The following is a 26865-nucleotide window of genomic DNA, read 5'->3' as shown; positions in this document are numbered from 1 at the left end:
AGAAAAACCATAGACATTTATTTTTTTCATACCTAGAATGAGTAGCAGTAGCAAAATGTTTATATTATATAGCTTAATTAAAACTGATAACTATTTAAATGATCTAAATATAAAAGAAAAAGGAAGTAAAAACTAAATTATATAATGTACGAAATCACTTCTTAAAGCTATCTAAATTTCTTTTATGTTTTTGTTTATTATAACTCATATATTATTAATACATATTTTAAAGTACCTATAATGATATTTATTTCTTCTTTCATTTTTTATTATAAAAAGTTTTTAAAAATGTATCCCGAATCAATAAAAAATCGAAATTACAACGTAGAATTTTTAAGACCTTCTTGCTGTTATTTATATTTACACATTTAAAGTGACTTGTAAATATTATGTAGTAAGTAAGTAAGTAGTAGTAAGTAATATCTAAAATATTTACTAAACATAAAAAGTACATTTTCAAAATATTAATATTCTTTACTAATGTAAGTCTGTGGGCCGCGAATACATTAACATAACATCTGTAAGTATTCTGTGGCCAATAGGAATTGGAATAGGTTGCTGTCATGCGTCGTCATAGAAACGTTTTCAAAAACTTTTAATTTTTTTGGCCGGGATCGACATGGATATTTACGAAGGTGAGTATTAATTTATAAAATTTAAACGTTATAAAATTTAATAGTGAAGTAATAATATGACCTTCACATATATTATTTACTCTCCGAACCATTTAAAAAACAGGTTCGTATAGAAGGACCTTATTAGTTTTTCTAAGGATGTTTGATTCATAGCAAAAATAAATGTCAAATTATATTTACAACAGAAGAATTGATAATAGTTTAGAAAATTATACATGAGGTTGATAGCATTAGTTAGTATAATCATATTTTTATCGGGGTCAAAAAGATACTTGTGTTGATTTAAGCTTAAAACTATTTTGTATTCTTTTCTCGTTACATTATGTTAAGAAAATATAAGAAAAAGAAAAACAAATAATATTGTATTGCTTAATACTTGTATACTTTACGACTGCATTTTTTATACATATTACGACAAGGTTTAAAGACTTATATTGAATTAACAATACTACCGTAATTGTTAGTGTTATTTTTATTAATTTGTATAATCTATCTATATATTTTTTTATTATCTAAAGCCTGTAAATAAATACAATTCGAAACATATCCATATTCATCGTCGTTTATTAATAAAAAATAATCTTAGTTCCTATGCTCAAAGAATCAATATTGACCAGTACCAAAGCCATTATCATTAAAGAGTTACTTCTTATGGTAAAGACACACAAATCAAATATGGTGCAAGCAAGCTTATCGCGGCTCAGTTTCTATGACTTGTACAAATGCAATAGCGCGCAATTCGATGTATTACGTCATAAAAACAAAGGCCCACGCCTTAGCGAGAGATGTAGACGGCATTAATTAATGAAAACGTTAAGTTAGTTACATTTTAGGGTTTTAATAATTCACATATAAAAAAAGATAAAGATTTTTCATGAAATATTTCAAAAACCAATTATTTTGGTATGTATTTTGAATTACTATACAATATAATCGTAATAGTACGCTGCAGATAGGTATGTAGGTACCCAGGCCTTCGTTAGAATTTATTCATAGAGCTATTTTATTTACCGTAATAGCCTACTTACAGGAATGTTATTTACGCTATAGCTTACTCTTATGGAGACACGATCAATATTCAATAAAATTGAGACGCGAAATTAGAATAAAATACGCCTCTCATAATAACAGGCAAGTGTCAGTTTTCATTATGGTGAACGACTCCAAGGATTATCGCTTGAACATGTTATGTCAAAATCAGCATTTTGTCTCTACTACGACATTTAACGCTTGTAATAACTTCGTATAAATTAAAAATAAAGTGTAATATAACATTAGTTTCATAATTATAATTATTTTTACCATGGAACATTGTTTCTGAATGGATAATGTTATACCTAATTATTGCGCTTTAGTGATTAATATCGTCATATTCGGTATAAAAACCTACGTTAACATGTTATTTGCAATAACTTTTAACTATGTAGTTTACATCCGAGTAGCTATACAATAAACGTGTTTTATTATTTTGACTATAATTAATGTTCGATGTAGATACAAACAAAGGTACACCCAATTCAATATTTGATTTTATTTTTGTGTCGATTCATGATTGGAACCATCAATCAATTACTGGTGAAAGCGAAAGCTTATAGATATTTAGTTGCTTCTTATTCATAGTTTGTTCTTTTCATATTTACTTATCTTTATCGAATGTAAAACTGCATGTTCACAAGTTATTTGTGTGAGTCTCGCGATACTGCCCACTTGAATCAGATACGTTTTTTGTGATCAACGTTAATTTGAAGTCATTGAACGAATTTGATTCATACGATCACGAGTTTATAACAGCTAAAAAGAGAATGGTGACGATACCAATCAAGCTTTTGTAGGTTAGGTCCTTTTCTACAAAAATTGAAAGATGAAAAATGTTTTAAAAAAATTTTTATTTAAATAAACTAGTTGAACTTCATGGTGTATACTTTAAAAGTTAAAAGGAACAAAGAAAAAAGTCTGTATATATTAATTATTTGGTTTATTTTTCGCGCAATGACGTGATTGCGACTTTAGATCGGAATTCAATTAATTCTGATCGAGGATAATATTATATTTCCTCAAGCAAGCAAGCAAGGTTCTTAAAGACATAATAATACTTAAAGACAGTTTGTTTTAAATAAAAATATTTATATTTCAGTTCTTAATAACAATTATAAAAATGACGCCAAAACATTAAAAAAAATCAATTTATAATTTAACAAAAATATGTCTGTGATGTTCAGATATGATAGCATTAGTCATTCAGATTTGCATGTCGTTTCTTGCCCTCATTCTAAAAGATAGGACGTTGACTCTAAGCATTGAGGCACTGCATAAAGCATTGAATTATTTCAAATTATTTTACATCTTTTTTATTAATCATACGACATTTATTAATATAACTAGGATAAATAAATCCTTTCACATAACCCCTAAGTTGAGATAGCCTCGTGAATAGGACTCATGCGACTTACATCATAATCAACATATTGGGTTTAATTCCGAGCACCACTGAGTTTTAATATGTTTATAATTTATTTAATGCTCGACGTTGATAAAGTATAAATGCGAAAGTGTGTTTTTTTGGTCGCTCACATTACAAAAGGGCAATAGATCGCGGCGTTTTTTTGTGTAGAGATAGTTTATACAGCGGAGAGAGGCATAATTACGCCACAACCTTTTCAATACAACTAAAAAAAAACCAGACAATCCACCTCTTGGTAATAATAAAATGTTTATCAAAGTATAAACATTATAAAGCAATGCGTACACTAATTATCTCGTTTGCTCGCCTCCTATCGAAATGGATAGTCATTTATTGCTTTTAAAAGTCGTATGCTGTTTGTAGTTACTGCACTTGTATAAGTCTTTAATCATAAGTGAATCGGCCTGACCGATATATCAATAGGAAATCGGCATCATTGATCAAATCGTTTATTGCGACCTATTTCACTGCATTGGAGTTGCGTAATAATCTATTATAACATTTAAATTCAAACAAAGATTACCATGAATATAAAACTATTCAGTTTTTAAATCCGTACAATGTTTCACAGAATTCGTGTCATACTTTATAGTGAATCTAAAAGTCTGATGTAATGACAACACTTCTTTTCTAGCTCGTTCATTATTCATAACTGAATTGTGAGTGAGGTATAATTTAAGCTGTTAAAAAGAGTAAAACGAAATATAATATAATGGTGTAAAATATTTTTTTATTGCACAATATTCTGAGTCAGTTCTAAGTTAAAATTATCCTTCCACGTCGATGAAACGGAACCACGTAATCTGACAAACTTCGATCCACGTAGAATACGGAGAGTTGGAAGGAATAGCGTATATTTGTAGTGTTGTACATAATTATGATGCAAACTTATATACGAATTGTTAAAAGCTTCTTTTGCAAAGGAAAAGTATCTAGAGGTGGTTTTACAACGTTGCTCAACTGTTGAAACATACATAAGGTCTGTCTCAGAAATCTTTTAGTTTATATATTTATAAGTGCTTCACTGACACACGTTGATTATCTATTAGGCACTCTAGGCTATTGCCTAGGGGCCCAAAAATTGATAAAAAAAATAATTGTTTGTAAATTTTTTGTGTTAAATATAGTATTTTGATAGAAAAAAAATATTTTAGGAAGAGAGGAAAAGGGTGAAGGGGCCTCGAGATGAGAGTTAGCTAGATCCTCAACTTGTCAATCTGTGTAAATGTTAACTGAGATAATAAAATTGCGTTTATTTGGTTTTTGTAGGGGATGTCTTATTAAGTAGTAGGTATCCATTCCTATTGTTAATTTCAGTGTTAAATGTATACACTCTTTATAGGCAAACCGAAGAAGAAATCGTCATGAATTATTTGCTAATTTCTTAATGAGAGCTAACAGTTGTGTAAGATTAAATCTGTTCTTACTCTGTTGACTGACATGTCACATGTAACTCACATAACTTAACATATTGTAGATCGGGATTTAGATTCGTCACGTGCCCACGACTGACATATGGTTCCAATGACAAGAGCGGATTGCAGTCACGTCTTGATCATTATCCCGTTGCAAATCATTTCATTAGAAAGTGATATATGCATATTATATATGCTTTTCTTTATATTATTTCTCATCATTATATTATGTTTATAATGTTAAGGGAAATATTTTGCTTGAAATTTGATTTAATATTTATATCCTTGTTACGAGGTTTTTGAACTTATCCGTATATGTATTTATTGGAACAAATAATGGTTAGAATAAGTCACGGTGATACCGCTTTGAATAATCTTTGTTTAAAATTCATTCTGAAGTTTCCGCGTATGCGGGTACAGATAGACATAGTGTATTATTGACACATTTTGTATGTTAACCGTTATGTCTACGACTTCTATATTATATAAACTTTTATTATTTTTTCGGTTTGCTTTTGAAACTTATAATTTTGTTTAGGTAGGTACTATAAAGTTAAAAAATTTTGAATTCATCGACACCGTGTGGAAAAACAGAAGATAAAAAAAGTCTTTCAACGAAAAGTTCTCTTCGTGTGAATACACAAGATCATTATTACGTACATACATAATTATGTAAGATATCAGTTTTCACAACAATGGTGAATGTCATGTGTCGACCACCTACGACCTTATTGATAATCGTGTACCTGTTGAATGTTGATGTTTGTGGGTTATTTACTTTTAATATTGTTACCGATATAATTATAAGATATTTTACTAGTTATTTTGAAAGTGGCCTTGGTTTCATCCATGCCACTATGATAATATCATAAATACAATAATATACTTCTTTTATTGGACTCTCTCAAGATCTGTATATCCTTCTCTGATGTTGACCCAGGCTTTTTCTATCGTCATTCTGAATTTTAATTATAACTGTACTTTTTTTCCTTATGAATCGAATTATTTTGAATATATTGTTTTTAGCAATTATCGGTTTAACAATTTTAACGAAAATTTTGTATAATAAAAATTACTCAATACTTGTAGTTATATATTTTTTTATATGGTTTATTTCCTTATTTTAATCGTCAATTAATGTATATCAATGTAGATACACTGTGTTTGTTTTCACAACGTTGTCGAAACACAAAAGCTAAGCTTGCGAAACCAGCGTTTCGTCTCACACGTCTAGATCAAAAGTGATTATCCGTTCGACTTCATTACGTCACTTCCTCATTATGAATGCTGAATGAAGTATACAACTAAAACCTGTTTACGGTAGTCCGACTGCATATTTCTTAACTGGTCGTGAACGTGATGCTCTAAAAATCTCTGTTGCGTGAAGTATCTCTTCTTGAGCCCTTATAAGTATCAGGATACAAAGATGTCGTGAACATTATATGTCGTTTAAGAACTGACTTAACCCGTTCTCTTTGTCTTTTGTAACCATTTATGAGTAAGTAAGGAACCTTCCTACGCGTGCTGATTAATGTACTTTATTTATCTGATTTACGAAATTTTTTCACATATATATATATACATATATTACTGGTATCAATATGGCTCTTTTCTGAGTATTGTTTATTTTTGAGTTAAACTACATTAGCTAACGAAAGCGACAAAAGAGAGTTTTCCGCCATAACTAAGTACTATGTAATTGTGTTATTATGTTGATAATGTCTAATGCCCACAACATAAAACCCACAAATGTCAGTATACAAAACTGCAGGTTCCCGCGTTCACGTTTACATTTATTTCTACCATATAGTGGTATTTATCGAAAAAGTCTTGCATACGTTACCTAATCACAAACCTTTACTAATAAAAAGCATCGTTTAAAAGTAATAAATAACAGCTCAATTTATCGTGACTTAAGGTAATGTAGGTATTTTTAACCATCAAGTAAACATTATTCAATTGTTATAGCATTCCGACCATTATGCATCCAATGAACTATCTTGAGTATGAAATACAGTTCGTTAACATTGCCTGTTTATATTCAGACATAATAGTAGAGGGGGGATCTCATCAATACACCGTTGATTTCTTTGTATAATATCAAGCAAAAGCAGATATGCGTTTAAAATATGCATTCAATAAGTGTTTTCAAATACTGATGAATATTATTGCACTTTACCATCGAGCTATTTAAATAGTTCCTTAAATAACTTTTTAACATTGTATTTTTACTTAGTTTTAAATTCAACAATTTAAAACTCTTAATTACATAAACGCAATTGAATGTATTGTTTAGTCTTATGTAGAAGTTTAAGACTGATAGAAATTTAACAATTATTGATATATTTTAAAATTATCTGTCTAAATCTTATTGTCTTTGATTGGAATCTATATTTAGTTAAATTTGACAGTACACCATAAGGCAACAAGGCAACAACTCATTAGTGAAAATAAAACAATGACGTATAACGTATCGATATTGAATATGACGTATACAAGTTTTAGATAAAATCCCAACAAGTCTTAAGTCTATACTAACCGTAACACCGTAGTGTGGAAGCATTGGTGCGAGTCGGGACCGCTGCCTTCCACTTGGGTGATTATGTGCGTAAAGGACAGTAGTCAATATATAATGACTAGCATATTGTATAGCCTATATTTATATCTGTTATTTTAAAACTTTTTTAAGAAACGATTTAAAGTTTAATCTAAGTCTGTCTGTTGCTCTTTCACGGCCAAATCGTGTGCTGGACCAATTTGGTATGCAGTAAGTTTGAACCCCAAGGGAGAACATGGGCCATTTATGTCTTATACACGACGACCAACCTCTAAAACGCTATTAATAAGAAATTGAATATGTTATTAATTCTTAATAGATTATACAAACGTTATGAAGACGAAAGTTTGTTAGTCGGTCCTAATCGGATTGACTTAGAACTTTCTCAACCCGTAATAACGTAACATAGCGTATGTCAACAATCAACATGGTTTCAGCCTATATTTACCCAAATAGAGTCAACTACTTGAGAATTGTATCTTTGTCTATAAATGTCGTGTATGTACTATTATTATTAAAATGTATAATATACATATTAATTTTAACTCAAATGTGATATTGTCTGACGATAGGTAAAACATAAAAACAATGTATGTTTTTAACTATTATTTTTAATAAAATTATTTTTATTAATATTAATTATGTAGTATGATTAAGAAGATTGACAATAAACAGCAATCCTCAGATTTATTTTTCTCACGTCTTTTAGTCGCAACTTTTTCGATGAGATTCTTTTGTGTTTTTTTGCGTATTTTGTCCCTTTCTGCCCTTAAGCAATTACGTTTTCTAGCCCAGTCGTTCCCTTTGTGATTTATACCCGCCCTTCGGTGAACGGTCTCTTCTCGAAAGTGCCACTCATTCATTCCATTTTTAAAAGGCCCAACGGATACGATGTCTCCGGTGTTGTCACCACTGCGCCAATGAAACGGTTCAAAAGGCATCGCCGTGAGATACATCAATTACATTCCTGTGTCTATTTGGATTTAAACGGAAACAACATTTTGTTAACGGAAATACTTGCTTTATAGCAATTTTTGTGACAGTGCGTACAGGGATCGGCACTCTATTACTCTGAACGTAGCGCGTGCGCCGCTGCGTGTTCAGTTGCGGACGCAATACGAACAAGAATAGCCGTCAGTCAGATTGTTCTTGACATCGAGCCTTTTAAAATCTTATTATATTTCGTTTAACGTTCCTCTGAGTAAAACTCTGTGTTATTAAAATTCGTCTATACAATTCGATTGAATCAGTCGCTTCGAATTTTAGGATTTTTGTTTATCAAATGCTTATATTACGATATCCAATTGATAAGCATGGCTATAATATAGATAACACTCGCAGTGACGCTCGATTACGCGAACTTCATTTGCTGTAAACCTACTAGCTTAGTTCGTGTTTACATGTCAGGCGTATATTTAGTGCTTGTTTTAGAGGCAACTGAACAGTGATTGTGTTGATACGTATGAGTGATGCGCCTGAACCGATGCAAGTGTAGCGTTGGACCTATTTTCGTAGCACGGAAATAAGAGCGGCAAAAGGAGCAAAAAGCATTCACTACCTAAAAACTTGAGGACGCATACGTCTATGCCGAGTGTATTTTTGTCTGATGTGATCAAATGTCTATAACAGTTAAGTGTAAAGTTGTAGTGTTCCAAATTTGAAAATGAAGAAGAGGACGATATCAAAATTGAAATCGATATTCGGCTCGAAGAAAGGTATGGAATATAATGTTTTTGGTCGCCTAATAAGAAACTCGAGTGTTACAGGGCTTGTACGTGAGAATTTGTTTGGCGATTTGTCACGTGCGAGCAATTACTCGACACATAAACGATTTTTAAAACTTGTTAGTTTTTAAAAAATATAATCTTGATCAAACCAATCAACGAATTACTCGTAATTACCTTTCATTTAGTAATTTTCTAAGAACATAATTAATTTTGCTAAAAATGTTTAAACAATACTTATACGTAATCCAAACACTTGTTATTACAAAATAACTTGTATTGACTTAAACATAGTACAATACTACTACATTCAGTGTGGCTGCTGAATTCTTAATAAAACCACTTCGTGATATAATAATTTTGCATATAGTCTTGTACGTTAATAATAACGCAGGTAATTATATTAAAATATTACAACATTAATAAAGACATAGCATGCGATTTCGAATCGAACGCTTTGTCGTCATGCGACGAATTAATGATAATAGAACTATAACAATTAATTCAGCAATAGGTGATTAAAATTTCGCTAGCATTCTTATATATCGAGAATTAACGCTTTGAATTTTATTAACTCGCATTACTTCACGCTATTCTGCAGCTGGGACAGAATTTTATTATTTCATTGAACGCACAGCCACCCTGAGATGAGCAGCTGCTGGTTCGGGTTTTAACAACAACCAGCGAGACTGTGATTTTAAAAGGCGCTATAAATCTCGAAGTCATTTAAAAGAAGTGCATTATTTATTGCGACATCATTCTCATAAGTCAATTAACCGCCGCGAGTTCTAATTTGTTAAGACACTTTCAACGTACTCTCAAATTAATCTGGTTTAAATTAAACTAATTGTAATTGTAGCGATCAGTTTGTATGTGATTTTTTTGTGTGGTGTTTTGTTATTTTATGATATTTGTTTAAGTGTACGTGACAGGATTAAGAAATGGAAGTTTTCTTGCAAAAGATTTATACGGGCTGTTCTCAGCCATGATAACCTAAACTCGCGGAGTTAGGTGTATAAACCAGTGATAAGCACGTGGTGTAACCACTGCGATATTGGAACCTACTGTTTACGCTTATTGTTTTGCGTTCAGTGTTCAAGATAGCGCGCTTAACGTTACGAGTTTTCTTGAATCTTGTTTTATTTTTACAATAATGCTTTCTTGTTTTTGTGGTAATCGTAAAGCAGGTGAGACTTTTATCGTATTTCTCTAATTTATAATTACTGTCTTTAGTGAATTGTCTTTGTATAATATTTTTATTTAAAAAAAAAAAATGAATATATTTTTATAGTGACTAATAATAATTATTTACAAAAGTTATTAGATGATTAGTTATGCGAGTGTCTATAAAGTTTTAAAATATTTATAATATTTCTATAAAATATGAGTAATAAAAATACGTTTGTCATAAATGCAAATAGAAGCTAAAGGTCACAAGCGTCACGTGTGTAATCAACTCTACATACAATTTATACGGTTTAAAAAACATTTACGATTTTGTTCACTGCGTAAAATTATTTAAAAAAATATATCTTAATGTAATTCTAAGCGTGTATATTTAACATAGTATTTTTTATCTGTAACTGTTATAGTGTAATCAGGTAACCGAATCACATTAATTATCAATATTACAAATTAAACCAAAAAATGAAAAAAAATTGTTGTTGGTTTAGTGGCTAGCTTGTAAAGGGCCCAATAAATAGTTATTTTCTTTCGAAATATCAGTAGTAAGCTGGATTAATAAATATGGCAATGCTAATACTCCCGTGCAGTAGGAAGCAAAGCGTTGCTTCTGCGCATCAACTCTTCGACCGTGTCGGATTGATCGTCCCATACGATTATGAGAGTGAGAGAATAGACGGTACATCTGTTTGCGTACACTCTTAATGTACCAAATGAGTACCTATGTATGAAAAATGCTAGTCTTCAATGAGAATGGCCACCGTGCCCAAAAACAATCAGGAGGACATAATCAAAAACTTTTTCATGCTTCAATATATTTTTTTAGTGATAAACTAAGATTTAAATATAACATTGACACATATATATTTAAAAAAAATTAAATATTTGGTATTACAGTATAAAACCCAATGAAGTGATAGATTTGGCATCTATACCTTACTTTTTGGGGCGGTAAATTATGAAAATCGGCATTTACATAAATAGTTGTCAGATGCATTGCGTTGCGTTTATGGTGTCATTTTAGTAAAAAAAAAGTAAAGACTAGTTAAAGGTTTTTTGTTTATTTATTATAATTAAATAAATCATTTTTCATGAATATTTCTCGCGAACCGATTGAGATTAAGAAACGTTTAATGCGTGTGCAAATAATATTATTGAAGTTAACAAATCGGTAACACTATTTTTAATGTCCATATTTTATATATCACATCATCTCTTTTGTTAAACGATATTTGAGACGAGAATATTAGTTTTCATAATATGAAATCGCGGACGAGTTGCGGCTCAGCCAACGTGAACGTAGATAGATTTCTATTTGTCTATTGGAAATATGAATCAGATTGCTTTCACTGTATCGAGATAAATTTCAGGATGCTTTTTCATACTTAAAAAGTTACAAATTTTAATTTAAACTTATTCAACAGAAGTTATTTTACTATATTGCTTAACATTTACGGTCGTTTGCGTTCAGAAAAATAAATTATATATTATATAATATGAGAACAATGTTCGTTAGTTTACCTTTTATCTTTCATTAATCGTAATGAGAAGTTCTAACTAAATTCTACCATACGTTTAACCAGCCAAATCTTATTGACGTAAGAAGCGTGAACCAACAAAGCAAACTCTCACACTGTTACCGACCTGCATATGTGTTTCTCACGAATATACTTGATATAAAAGATGCGGTCTAATGTAACCTTTCCGAAGAAAGTGTCCGACATTGTCTAATCAAGTATTTAATGTCTGAAACGTCGTGCGAGACTTTTTCCCACGTAACATAACAACTCGAATAAACTCTGCGGTTTGTGGACAATGCGTGAAAATTGGAAATTGATGATGTTTTATTTTATTATTGGTGCAGACCGTATAGATCATGAAATAGTTTTAAGATAATGCTACTGTAAGCGAAATATATAATATCCCTAAAAATAATACGATTTTGATTAAAAAAAAACGTGTTTTGTTAGTAATCAATATAAAACATCTTAATTCTTAGGATATAACGATTTGAAAGGTACCAGAAACAGGAATTACTAGAACATTATTTAAAAATAAATATTAAATGTAGATAAAATATTTACAAAGTGTACAGTACACGTAGATATATGTACTTGTTATATCCAATAATAGGCGTTTTGTACGAATAAATGCGTGTAATATTTGTCCAAACGTGATTCGAATCGGTTTAGTCGTTTTTAAAAAATAAACAGATTTTTAAATTTATTCTAGAGCTCTAAAGTCTTGTCAAGAATCAACGTATGTTTGGTGCCACAAGCATTTCATTAAAGTATGATCCACATATTTCTCAGAAACTTCGCTTACCGTCCTAAGGACTTTTGATATTCAACCTGAACAATTTTTTCTCATAAACACATTCATCTATAGCCGAAGTAGGAAAAAGATAAACAAACCTTAGAGTATTTCATGCGATTTGCTAATAACTCATCTATATTGTGCACTACTAAGAGTTTGTGAATAGTATATCTTTATTTATAATACAACACTATTACATATAGGTAATTACTTATTTCCACTATAATTTTTCTTCCAAAATTCCGATAACAGTTTCGTCGACGTTCAAAACGGTATTTTTCGCAAATCCATAGTGAATATCAAGCTCTCGACCAATGATATCGCGTCAATTTGCTGCCAATTGTCAAATGTTGTTTATTTGGCTTTTTTCCTGTTATGGTTGGAGTAGAGTATATGTTACCTAAACTCTATCTGACACAATTTTTGTAACTTGTCACAAAAGATGGGTTACGTCAATCCGATGTTGACATTCTGTTATGGGATATCATAAATGTATAATGTTTCTTTGTTTCTGGCGATTGTACATCGTATCCATTACATGGTTAATATTCACTTTCACAAATTATTTTAATATAACTACATGACATTCGTGGATCTATAAATGTTAGTTTCGTGCAATCGTCATTCGTAATATTTACTTAAGTGTTTCTTTGCGCTTTATTGCGTTTTCGGGTGAATCATAATTCATAACATTAACCCATAAGTTACGCTTTCCGCTATAATTCCAAATAAATGAGTTTTCGTAACAATTTTTTTTTTAATAGTTTACAGTCACAGAATATTTCTGTAATGTATTTTTTATTCGTATTGATTAGTTACAATGTTCTCTTGAGTTTAATGAACTTACGTTTAATTTTTCGCGTCCAACACCTTATTCTTTTGTAGTTTTCGTATACTTTAAGATTTTAAACATTATAATTTTTATGGATATTCAAAACTTTATCTGGTTGCTTCGCAATTGTCAAAATCTCTTTTTGTGAGTATGTTTCTCTTAAAGCAACATAAACATAAAATGATAAGAATATAAATTAGCCTTTTCGTCATACTTATTAGATAGATTTATGGTATACATTGTAAAATTATTTATTTATATGAAAAAAAAATTAAACATACGGAAACGTTAAACAAATAAATAAAATTGAATTATTATTGAACTAAGATCGCGTGCGGTCGAGATTAGTTTTTTCAGTACATCTATCATGGTACAGTAGTTTTTGGATTATATAAACTATATCTATCATCTTAAAACAATGTAAGAATACATTTTTTGCTTTCGTATTGTTATTTATATTGTTCTCATATAGTTACGTAATTGTTGAAATTAGATATTATTTTTATTTCTTACGTCTATTTCCTTTAGAAATTAGCAATTACGTATAAAAGCACGGTAGCTACAACTTAGTCATTCCATACAACTTTTCCCTCTGTTAATGTACCAGGCATCGCCCAGCACAGGCGACCCTCAAAATGTCTTCCCATCCCCTCTGTTTTAAATTAAGACTTTTTTTACTTTCATAGTAGTCGTCGCATCTTTGATGACATTAAGATAACAACCTTATAAAATATCAGGGCTATCAGTAAAATTCCACAAGCCTTTCTTTAGATGTTATCTTTATTCAGAATATTAAGGTCAACGCAATTTCGTGCTATTAATTAAGTAAGACGATGTTTAAGTCATGAACGTAATATTACTTTAATATTGATAGTAACCTCAAAAGGGAGAGAGGCCTCCTAAGTAGGTAAAACAAGCACTGGGACATTTACTAGATATATTATACCTAATATAATAAATATCTTTTATTTATCTATTTTAACATCAGATATGCAATTGAAGAATATTAGCTGATTAACTAAATACATATGCATGATGATGATGCATGAAACAATGTGTCTGATTGTACGTTGTGGTACAGACTGCAGAGTGCAGGGCCGTTAACACGAGACGCTTGCTGGGCGCTCATTACTTGCACTGAATCCTTTGATGTGCTTCGTACTGTAAGTTGGCAGACAGCGATCCGCTTGTTAGTCGTTACGGCTCCGTGTTAAATAAAACCTGTAGTAATTTACGTTCGTGGCACGCGTGAGCGATGTGCTTGGCATAATTATCGGATTTATATTTTTAAGTATGGGAACCTCGAATATCTTCTCGGAATGGTAATAATGGTTAAAACCCTGTCGGCGGTTAAGCGTTAAGCGTTACAAACAACTTTTTGTCTGTGTATAACTTCATACCAGTACTATAAAAAATTTATACCTACACATTTTTATTGAAATATGTTAATACGTAAAATTATAATCTTTTAACATTTAGAATTAGAATTCTGTAAAAAATATATTTAGAAATACTCTATTATTATTTAAATGAATATCATAAATTTTGTAGAATGATATGGCCTCAAATTTTAACCATAAAATGCTAGAAGACGATTGGCATTAGACGGAATTGTTTATTTTATTATTAACTTTTAATATGCCGATCGTTTAATATACATTTTAAATACATTGTGTAGAATTGACTACGACCGAGTGTATTTGATGATACTAGTTTAAAAGCCCCTCACGAATACATTTCATATAATTTATATACACTGTCGTGTATGGAGATTAAGCCGATATAATTATTATAAAATATAGTTTAATTAACAGATCTCGCGTTATATAACGAAGATTCATAAGGTGCTATATACTAAATACGTTATTTTTACTTGTTAAGTCAAGCGGTTCAAGGTCGTATAACTGGTTTCGACCTGAATGAAATTTCTCAATATAAACATAGTCTCATAAAGTACACATAACATAAACTTCAGCGATAAAGGTGTGTCAACATAACCGGAATCGGGTGTCGTTGAATGTGATTATGAAAAGGAAGCGGCTACTCAATGTCGAGTTTGAACCTATTAACTGAATACAAAAATAGAGGACCCATGCCTTTATTAAAATTTTACATTTCGTATGAGATATTAGAATTGGTAGGTCGTAAAAGCCGTTTATTTTTAATTTGTTTCGCCCGTATCTCTATTGTTTATTGAGGATAATTACTAGATATCTTGCTCAATGTATTTACATAACGTCTGCAATGATACGTTATGTTTGAATTACAAATTTGCTACACATTATTTAATATTGTTATTCTAACGTGTAATGTGTCTATTGCTATTGTACGCTTTGAATTAATTGTTACTTTAATTTCATGAATACATGCGTTTAATTGGTTTATATGATTTATTTATCTCGATGAATTTTTTTGCTCAATTCTCTCACTATTTTAATGTCACTGAATATCGCGTGACTCTACGCTAGAATTGAACAAAATCGATATAGAGGTTGTAGTGGTTGCGTCATGTTTACCTTCTCGATGCCCTTGCAGGCGTATCGCAATGAATTTGTAGAATTTTAATGTTTTTGTGGACGGAATAAACACCATAAGTTTCAGTTCAAATATAATATTTAGTATGTTTGCTTGTTCATTTAATTTTAGTCATTTTATTTATGTCATTTTAAGTCAAGCGTGCCGATTAAGATATTATATTTACATTGTATGTTGTTCTTGTTGTAAGATTTTGTGATAAAAATATTTCACACATGCTGACATATTGCATATGTGGCAAGCAAACATACAAATGCAAATATTCTTGCAATGTTTAACTATGATTCGAGCACAAATTAATGCCACTTCTCACACATTCCTTGACATCATTGTATCGTTTTTTGGTATATATTTTTAATATTTTAGTATATTAGACATATTTACTTTACACCTACATATTCTATGATATATCTATACTAATATAATAAATGCGAAAATAAATCTGTCATCTTTTCATACTTAAACCACTAAACCGATTTAGATAGAAATTTGTATGGAGATAGTTTGAGTAACGGGGAAAGATAAAGGCTATTTTTAACCCACCTCAAGGGAGTAAAATGGGTCTGACGGTTTGTGTGCTATAGGCAAAGTATTAAAAATTTCGTGCGGGCAATGCCGCAGGTTCTGCTAGTATTTTATATATTACGGTACATGCTGACCACGCCAGGTACTCGATTAGCCGGAAAAACTGAAAAAAGAAGTTATAAGTGCGGTTATAAAGCGATGTATATGTTGAAATGGATATTATTGTACTCTAAGTATATTATTATTAGGGATGCATCCGATACCGATATCGATACCGATATATCGGCGATACGGCAGGTTTTCCGATATATCGGTATCGGCGATATTTTTCTGGCCGATACAACGCTACTGTTCAAATTACATGTTTTATAAAAGTAATGTAAACGCGCCTCTTGTTTTGTCATTTTCATTGAAAACGAGATAATACTTTGTTTTTTAAACAGAAATTTGATTAATGTTTTTTTACTTAGTAACTCTTATTAATGAACCTTAATTACTGAGCTTAATTACCAATATTCGCATTCCAAGTCTGTAACGTTTTATTTTAATATTTATTTTTAAATAAAAACAATCAATCAACATGTGTACTTACATTTATTTTACCTTTATTTAAATTCGATAAGTGTATCGGCAAAAAGGCGTATCGATGCATCCCTGATTATTATGTATATTAATGGTACTTTATAACTGTTTCAGGCAAACGGCAACAAGAACAACAACAATCCTTAAAGTCTTCCCGCTCGCCGTCCCCGGATCTACACAGTCCGGCATCCACCGGCAGCGAATCGTTCCGGCCGATACAACGGACTCCAACCCCAACTCGCGTTGGGCCGCCGCCTTCCCCTCCAGTTCCTACGAACCCGATAGTTCCTGTCGCCCCCGAACCTTCTGGCCCTTTACCTCTGTCGCCATGTCCTGTTTGCGGAAGAACGTTCGTGCCTCAGTCGCTAGCGAAACACGTCAAAATATGCGAGAAGATGACCGTGAAAAAACGAAAAACCTTCGACTCCTCAAGACAACGACGTGAAGGTGATTATTTAATTACTTTTTTTTATCCTTAAACTGCTGCATGATCTTGTTGCTTTTATAAACAAATACGCAAGCGCTTTCGGGTGGTTGGATAACTAAACACTTTTAATGAATTAGGAATTGTTTATGACGAAGAAAACAATGAAATGAAACACTACCATTAGTAGAATCCTTTGATGTAGTGATTTGTATTCCAGTACGATATTCCTTTAGATATCGCGTGTTTATTCATTATAAATGAATGTATTGATATTTATTTTTTTATTTTGTGTGTGACAAGGGATGGACTCATTGAACGATAATATATTTGGTGAGTGCGTGAACATGTACATGACATTATTTGCAAACTTGACTGTTGCTGTCGAATGTGAACGTTTTACTAACCAGTACCCACATCAAGAGCAAAACATGCTACATGCTTGTGTATTCCAAGTTGATACTTAATCTAGAATGAAGTAGCTTACATTCACATGAATACTATATCACTATTGACCTACAAGTCTACGAGCTGAATAATATGTTTAATAGGACAGATGAATTTTATATGCTAGAACGGAATAGGTACCGTCGTTCTAGAGACTCGTGAAAGTTGACTTGATCTTATTATCCCCTTTCGGACGTATGAGCTTAGAACTCGTTTAATAGGACTTTAATCAGAATTAAGAATAAATAAAACAGCTACACGTAGAATAAACTTCATACTGAGAAGACTTGTTTCCATAAATACTTATATGTATTTATTTCCGATGCTGTTAAGATTAATTATCTAGTGTTTAATGTATTTTTATAAGTATTTGATTTAAATGTTTACATAATAATAAATAAATTAGGATATACAAATATATGTACACATATGTAATTTTGCGAAATAATTTAGTTTGTAGTGTGAATCGATAGTGATAAAAAGTGTGCTGAGAGTATTAAAATACAAGGTCGTCTATCAATTTGGAAGTATCCACTGGGAGTATGTACTCGTATGTACGTCACTCATACCTAACATTTGTCCGTGTAATGTTTAATATTATTGAATTATAATCATTATAATAATAATCAATAATAAAACCTCATTTATTCCTTAATAAAATATAGAGACAATACACTTACAATTGTTCGCATGATATTCGATTCAAAATTATTAAGAATTATAATGAAATTAAATTTGGATTGCAATACGTTATTAATATAATATTTACATATAATATTTGTGGTATAACACAATCGCAGAAGTCTCTACATTTGCATAAAACGTGTGGTCGCGCTAACTTCGGTAACTGACGCCTACGATAGTCCATCTAACTTGCTCAGCTGAGCATATGGTTGTCATGATTCATGTTTATAATTAAGCATTGTAAGCGATAGATTGCTGTTTGTTCCACCTGTTATGATCTGTGTCTGCGATAAAGAGCACGTCATCAAAACTAATAATTACACAATAATGTTCTGTAAATGCAATTCAATCAACTCGTAAGAACCCTGTTACCCTGCAATACACGTTAGCATGTTTACGAGGTGTAACCAATTGCAGGCACGGACTTAGAACAATACTTGCCAAAGAATTTCGGTCTTCCAGAAAACAGTCCCTTCCTCGAGAAGAGTCCGCCGAACACTGCCAAAGCTGCGCCCAAACCTAAAAATCATTCTGTGAGAAGTGCTATTATGAAGGTAAGAATATTCAACATGTTTTATCCGATTTTGTATCTTCAAACTAAATAGCTTAATGAAGCAATTTCAAAATTATACAATATTATTAAAATAAAATATTTTTTAATAATTTCTTAACTTTCAACATTTAAAAGTGCTGCTTTTGGACAAATATAATGAATACATTTAAATTATGTTTCGTTGTTGATACTGATTTACTTGTTTTTATACAACTTGACATTTTCGTTATATGTAATTTGAAAGAGGAAAATATACCTTTCAAGTTTTCTAGGAACGCGGTCTTTCTCATTTAAAAATATGTTCATGAGGCCATTTTGTAATGCTAATTGGTACTCATTAGTGTTGAATCTGTATACACGGAGTGCTTTTGTGCTTGAAATAAGTAGTACACCGTTATGACTTGGTATAACGAAAATAGAATAATCATGCTCTACTATAGATTATAATAATCTTTTAACATTTAATTTTTTTCTTATTTTGTTACGTATTTGTCTCAAATATTACATTAATCCAAGCCTCAAAACCCTAATTGATTTTTTTTTTATGGTATGTTCAACAATGGAGAATTAATTATATATTAAATGTATTGTATTGATTAAATAATGGGTATGACGTCGGTGACTCAGGTAACTGAATCTATTCAGTTAGATAGAGGTGAATGAAAACGAGAACCACATTTCCTGAATCCCGAATGATTGTCCAATAAAGAGCAAGTGAATGATGACGAGTATAATTGACGAGCATAATTGAAAGAGAAAACATATGTATTTTCCTCTACTACTTAATATTATATAGCGTCCGCATCGGTGCCGGACCGCATTCGTACCAAAATCAGACCCCAAATCAAACCACGTCAAAACGGTGCCTTGTGAGTAAACCTTAAATCTCGCATTAAATAGTAAACCAGAGAGCACAGTGCAGTAGGTTAATATTATCCTAAATGTGTGGAAAAACTATCCAATTGGCTATTAAACATAACATTTTACGTTGAGTAAGTTTTATGATTTAGACCTTAGGACCAAACACCAATTTTATGGTGGTAATGGTATATATATTTATATGTAATAATTTTAATCCATATGATCATTTAATCCTCATTAGTAAAATAAAAAAATAGGTAATTTATTATAATCGACAAGCAGTGATATTTAAAACAATATAAAAATTACTACAAAAAAAGGACGATTTTAATCTCAAATGGGTAATATTCGGAAAGTGGGCATACTTTACGAATATTACCATATTAATATTAATATTACGAACATAACTTTGCAGCCCGCGGCCGACCTACAGAAGTGTCCGCACTGCAATCGCGCGTTCGGCCTGCGCGCGTTCGAGCGTCACGTGGAGTGGTGCGCGGACAAGGCGAAGATCTTGCCGGCGGCGCCCGGGCAGCCTCCCCCTCATATTGCTGATGCGAAGCAGAGGCTAAACGCACGCACGCAGTATAAAGCACCCCCAGTTCGTGGCAGACGGTAAATATACCATCTATGTACTTAATATGTATTAGTTTTCTTAATACTGTCCGACATAGTGATCTACGGCTTCAGCTGCTTTTCAAAACAAGGAGAAATTTAATAAAATTGGTTTCTATTAGTTTTAGTTGTTTTCTGTTAATTTTAATACACCTATCCTTATACATTATTTTCTAAGCTGGATACTATATTCCTACCTAGAACCGACATAACTAAGTATGTTATGTAGTATATGTTCATATTTTTAAATATAATTATATATTTTAAAGATCCTCACAAACACGTGAAAAATCATCCAACAGTCGGTCCGCATCAGTGGAATCGACGCGCGGTATCTCACCGCCTCGTGAGTACGGAGACTACAGGCACACTCGTACCAGAGCGTCAGGTATAATATAATATACTCACCGCTGTAAATTTAAATTAAATTTAATAAACCATTTCGCTATTGCAAGAGTAACAGACCAAAGTCTTTCTTGTTAAGGAGAACATTGAGTATAAACTCCATTGTGGGTCGGTAGATTTACATTGTTATAAAACATCGACAGAATCCGTGTCCAGCAATGACTACCACGAAGAAAATATAACGCACGTTCCAGTTATTAGAAACTCAAGAATTGGTCAAAATAATTCATCAGGAGATGCAAATGTGAAAGCCAGACAAGCAAGACTTGCCAGAGACCTAAGCAGCTCCAGGTATAACTTTGATTTTTTACTATTCATCTCTCAGTATCTTGTCACATGTAGCGAATAAGGGGAAAGGAAGGATCAATGGTTTTTTTTAAATATATTTAAGTGAGATTTTTCATTCCTATCTCCTTGTTTGTAATTTTTTTCCAAAATTAATAAAACCCTTCCTTTCCCATTCCTTAGACCGATCCAAGAATCTGATCCATTCGATATCCAACAAACCAATACAGACCTTAATATTAAAAAAGATGATACACAAAGTAAACCCAAATCCAGATTAAATATAAAAAAACGAGAACAACTAAAAAAACTTGAAGAAATTCCTAACAAATATAGTGAAAAGAAACAAAATGTACAAAAAGACAAATTAAAGAATAGAGCAAAGAGTTTAGATAAAAAAGATTCGAAAGATCCAAAAAGTCAAATTCCAATACCAAGAAAAACAAATCAAATAAAAGAGAAAAAAGTAATCGAAGCACTGGTGTTAGACAAAACGAATAATGTTAACTCAATTGAAGCTGAAGACCAAGCTACTTCATCGTCACTTTCCAGACAAAATGCTAGTTCATCAAATGCTAAAAATAAACTAAAAGCAAAACACAATATAAAAAAAGATTATGCAAAGAAAATTAAAGAAAGTACAATTAGTTTAGATAGCCTCGAGAATGGTTCAATAAATACGAATAGAGACAAAAATAGTCAATCAGTAGGGATAAATACAGAACTTCTGTGTCCTTGTATACCTTGTGTCATATATGACAATTCAGAACATAACCCAGTGAATAAAAAACGAAACAAATCATTACCAAAAAATAAAATAAAACTAGTTAAAGTTGATAATTCAGATTCGCCCGTAAAATTGCTGTATAAAAATCCTAAAATACTAAGTTTTTGCGATGTTGAGAGCGATAAAACTTGTAACGAAACTATAAACCAATCAAACGAAAATTTATCGTTGGTGAATTATAACCAATCAAATTTAACCTTATGTAAATCTTTTACCGACGATTCTTTAATTGAAAATAATTTAGTAAAGGAAAAGACTTGTGAAGATATAAATAAAACTGTATTTGACATACATTATATAAACTATATAGAGCCGAACAAGAACTCTTCAAATGATAATATGGTAGACAGTATATCTAACCTATCAGCAGAAAATATTGAAACTAATTGTGAACACGATCTAAGTGAGGGAAGTTTTGAAGACTCATTTGATATTAAAAAAGAGGTTAGCGCAGAGGCAGATACAGTTTTAGTTTGTCGTCATAGTAGTGGTGATACATATACAAAATTCACGGAGGATCCTGCTGATTTAGAGGAGTTTCTGAGTATAACGGATAAAATGATTAATAATGATAAAACACAACTCGAAACAAATAACATAGCAAAATCTGTTCAAAATATTCACACGCCACGAACAGATTCGATTGAATCAATGAATAGAAAACTGTCTGAAAATAGCACCAAAGATACTAATAAAACTGGGCCTGTTTTCTCAGACACTTTAGAAGAATTAAAAAGTAACTTGAAAGATCTTCTAAACGAAGCAGATCATGAAGCAGACAATTTAACAAAATACAAAGAAATGAATGAGTCTGAATTTAAAAAAAATGTGTGCGATATGGAGCACATCACAGTATATGGACTTCAATTTTGTGAACAAAAACAAGCAGTTGAAAATAATTCAATAGAAGAAAACCCTTCGGAATTAAAGTTACCGTCAATAAATAAAACTAATAAATTTTCGCAAAACGATAATGATAAAAATGTGCATTGTAATATCTATAAAACAAATAGAAACTCTAGAATGTTAAAACATAAGAAAAGAACAAACAGCGAATATCGAACATTTATCATAAAAGAAAACCAAGAGGATATCTGTGATGAATCACCGCCGTTAAAGTTGCCTCGCATCGAAAATAAAAGGTCTTATTGGTTATCCCTTAAGTCCCTAATTATCTATACCGTTCACGGTTATGGTATATTACAAATATATTATTTTCGAAAGTAAAAAATATTTAAAGAAAATAATTTTCATGATTTATTTCGATCGGATTAAAGCATATTTCGATTTATTCTTAAAACTGGTGTGTGCTATATTAATCTTAACATTCCACATTTTTATCCTTCATTAAAGTTATTGCTTGCTGCACAAAGGTATTGCTTTATCTATTATTTAATAATTAAAAGTATTAAAATATATTTATACATATATACGTAAATAAATCATGAAAATACATTACATTCATGCTACTCAATTTATTTTGAATTATATACCATTATTATCGGAATGCTGACACACATTAAGTGTTTTAAACACATTAGCATATCATCCGTATTAAATTGGAAAAAAACATTTAAATTTTTCAGGCTTGATGATAATTACGATCCCTTCGTATCAGCAGCAAAACAGATGAAAGAACTCATGTCCTCTGATACTAATATTCCCAAAAAAAATAATAATCCCAAAGATTCCAACAGAACCCTGCCTAGTTTACGCCCTAAAGAAAAACTATCCACAAGTTACCGAACTGAAAATACTAAAATGATTAAAGACACTATAAACAAGACCTATCAAAAAACACCCACATTGCAACGAATGAAATCTTTTGGTAGCTCAAATAATGACAACAGTAGTCAGTCCTTTGGCGGTAGGTGTAGCTCGTTTAGATTAAACCGGAACGATAAGAAACCTAGTCAAAAACTTAATACGACTTTTACTAAATCTAGTAAAGAAAATATTAGTTCCACTGAAAAATCTTACTTGTGTCGTACCAGCAACTTAAACCGCTCTTTTTCGAGTTATTCAAATTCTAGTTATAGTACACCTAAATTAAAAGACAAAATTCCCAAAATATCTCAATCCATGCATCACGGTTTTCAACGTAGCACCATAAAACAACCTCTAAAGTTAGATAAAATAAACAAAACCGATGAAAAGAAAGATTTTGTTAATCTCGACGCTATACTTTCTTCAGACAATACTTCAATGACTGACAGTAATTATATAGACCCGCGTCTTATTAATGAAAACGACAATTTGCCAATAAATGTTAATACAATATTAAATAACCCTGACATAATAAGTAGTATGGAATCCTTGCTGACGACAGAAAATTTACCTGCAAAATTTGATTCGTTTAGCGCAGTCAAAAATAACGTAAAAGATTCATGTAATAAAATTGACAAAAATGATAATTTTACCAACAATAAAATGAATCCGCCATTATTAAGCGAATTTAATTCTCAATATGAAAAAATGATGTCATCTTTAGAACAAAGTATAGCTTCAAAAACTTCAATAAGAGACGATGATTCTCTTTGCGAAGACTTTGACTTGGAAGAATTTATGATTTCTTTCGATGAAGAAGTTCATAAACAAAAGATCGAAAATAAGCGCACATGTAGTTCAACTACTAGAATAGTCTCGAAATCCGATCTTTCAAATAATGTCAGTACCGAAACAAAAGTTGTAAACTCTCCCAAAGTAGTAAATAGTGGTAGAAATGGTTTGATTCCTGTTAACAAATCTAATTCTCTTATTTTTAGCAGTAACAATATAGTAAGTGATAAAATTTTCCCATCCTCTATTAAACGTTCCACCTCCCTCCTTGACTCCATTCAAAAGAAAACCGGAACTAAGTTAGATAATTCAAAAGGTCGTCACAAGACAGACCAACTTGAAGATGATCTGATGCAATCTTTAAAAGATTTTGACAATTTCTATGAGTCCGAAAGAATTGAAAATCAATCTTCGAATAAAGAGGTTGTCAATAACAATAAGATCATATATAATGATAAGTCAAAGAAAGAATTTCGTCGAAAAGTGGACCACAAACCTAACAAACATGAAACTAACCACAACGGAAACTACACACCAAATGGAAAATCAACCAATGATTCAGCATATAGCAGGTTAGTCAGGTAATTAATTACTTGGAATTATTTCACAGTTACTAAATATATTTTTAAAGTTTTACATTTCATTGCGAATTATTAATAGATTAATGGTATTTTATATTTTTTAGCCTAAATAGAATATCCCCGTCAAAGTTATCTTTGTGTAATGCAAAAGAGCAGAACGGAGTCACGTCTCTTGAACCTGTTGGTTCCGATTCAAACAGTAGCCACAAAGATGATGTCCGCTCAATCTCCAGTGAAGAATTTTTAGCAATGGAACGGTCAGCTGAGCTTGACGGGCCGATACCGCGTACAGAAACACACAAGGAACTAGAGACCCCTGCAATTAACGGTTAACTAAAAATTATTAAGGGTGTATTTATTTTATTAATCTTTATGTTTCCTCACTTTAATACTTTACGATATTTTCACAGATAAAAAAGTTAGTTCCAGGGCGTCTTCTAGGCACAGTCCTACATGGAGACCACGGCACGAGACTCTGAGCTCCAGTGGATCTGAAACATCTCTGCACCGACAACGTAGAGACTCCATCCCCGCACCGCGTCTCTCGCGCTTCTGTCACGAGTGCGGGAATAAATTTCCCGTAGAGACGGCCAAATTTTGTATCGAATGTGGTGTCAAAAGACTTGTAGTGTAATCAAAGTTATGGTTTAGATGAGCGATTTCTAGTCTAAATAATTGTTTGAGGTTTGTGAGCTACGCACGTTGTGCACGTGCAAAACATTTGCCAGTTATAGGCGTTATGTCAATTTATTTTGAATGAATTTATATTGATATGAATGAACTTTCAGAAAAAGAGTCATTTTTGCAAATATGCACTTTTAATTACGTTTTCATGATAAATATGACAATTAAGACATATTTTAAAACGAAAAATTGACTAAATGCAAAAATAAGTATTTATTTGCTTTTGAGATTTAAAATACATCTGTGATTGTTTTAGTTACACAGATGGTTTAAAATAGATCTCTTTTATTAATATCTTCAAAAAACGTATACTTCAATTTGCACAAACACTTAATAATGAAATTATATAATAAAATAAACATTGTTTGAAGAAGGATATAAAATTCAATTAAAATATCTACCATATTTTGATTGATTGATCAGTTATTTTAAAATGTAGTGTTACCAAAATTTATATGTAAAACTACCCTTTAAATAAGTGCCTTTACCTGGTAGAAAAGATTGTATGAAACTTATGATACCCATATAATATATTTTACCATTTAATTATTGTAAACTGGGGCCAGCAGCTTTTAATTTAAATATCTGTGATAAATCGGAAAATAGATCAAAAAGGAACAACTCGCAAGTTAAATACAATTGAAAAATTAAGTGCCAATTTTGCTTTTGGTTTGAGTGGAATTTTGTGAATATATATTTTTATTTATGTTTTGTACTTGTTGGTAAATGTATTTTGTTTTTTAATTTTTTAGTTAAACTTCCAAGATTTTTAACTCTTTTAACATCTCTTCTACGAATGTAGCCATTTTTAACAAGACTGATTTGATTTTCAAATATTTGAAAGTATGATCCTTACTGACTGTTATAATGAATTGTTTTAATAATGATTACATCATAATAAATTAACATTTAAATTTAATAGTTTTATTTCTTATTATTCAAACACATGAGTATCTAACAATCTATGTTGATGATATGGTTCATTGACAATATATAATATAAAATAAACACTTTGTATACACATTATTTTAAAAATTACACTTCTCATATGAAACCAATTTGAAAGTGTATTTTATTTAGTTATGGTATCATGATTTACATTTTGATTTGTAAATAAATTAACCAACATTACCAAAACAATCATAATAGTAGAATACACTTATATATTGTAATCATAATATTGCTCTAATATGCCAAATTTCAACTGAAGAGGTTA

At 31.1% G+C, this 26865-nt stretch overlaps 1 protein-coding gene across 7 annotated transcripts; it reads left to right on the top strand.

Annotated features, from left to right (window-relative positions):
• Positions 1–542: 542 nt before the first annotated feature.
• LOC125069976 (putative uncharacterized protein DDB_G0277255) lies at positions 543–26865 on the top strand. Of its 7 annotated transcripts, XM_047679627.1 has the most exons (11): positions 8195–8783; positions 16879–17211; positions 17492–17521; positions 18737–18873; positions 20149–20348; positions 20618–20736; positions 20897–21044; positions 21222–22967; positions 24591–24965; positions 25070–25293; positions 25376–26865. In XM_047679627.1, exons 1-11 carry the CDS (start codon positions 8732–8734, stop codon positions 25597–25599), a joined length of 3588 nt encoding a protein of 1195 aa, XP_047535583.1. In that variant the 5' UTR covers positions 8195–8731; the 3' UTR covers positions 25600–26865. The 7 variants fall into 7 exon arrangements, with proteins under 7 accessions (XP_047535580.1, XP_047535583.1, XP_047535576.1 ...); XM_047679624.1 differs by lacking the exons at positions 8195–8783; positions 21222–22967 and adding an exon at positions 543–635 and having other exon boundaries at positions 23412–24965; positions 25376–26858; XM_047679620.1 differs by lacking the exon at positions 21222–22967 and having other exon boundaries at positions 23412–24965; positions 25376–26859.

The sequence above is a fragment of the Vanessa atalanta genome, chromosome 16 (genome assembly GCF_905147765.1).
Source record: "Vanessa atalanta chromosome 16, ilVanAtal1.2, whole genome shotgun sequence".
NCBI classification, from domain to species: Eukaryota; Metazoa; Arthropoda; class Insecta; order Lepidoptera; family Nymphalidae; genus Vanessa; species Vanessa atalanta.
The sequence above is the reverse complement of the archived record's forward strand: the minus strand, read 5'-3'. Positions and strand labels throughout refer to the sequence as shown.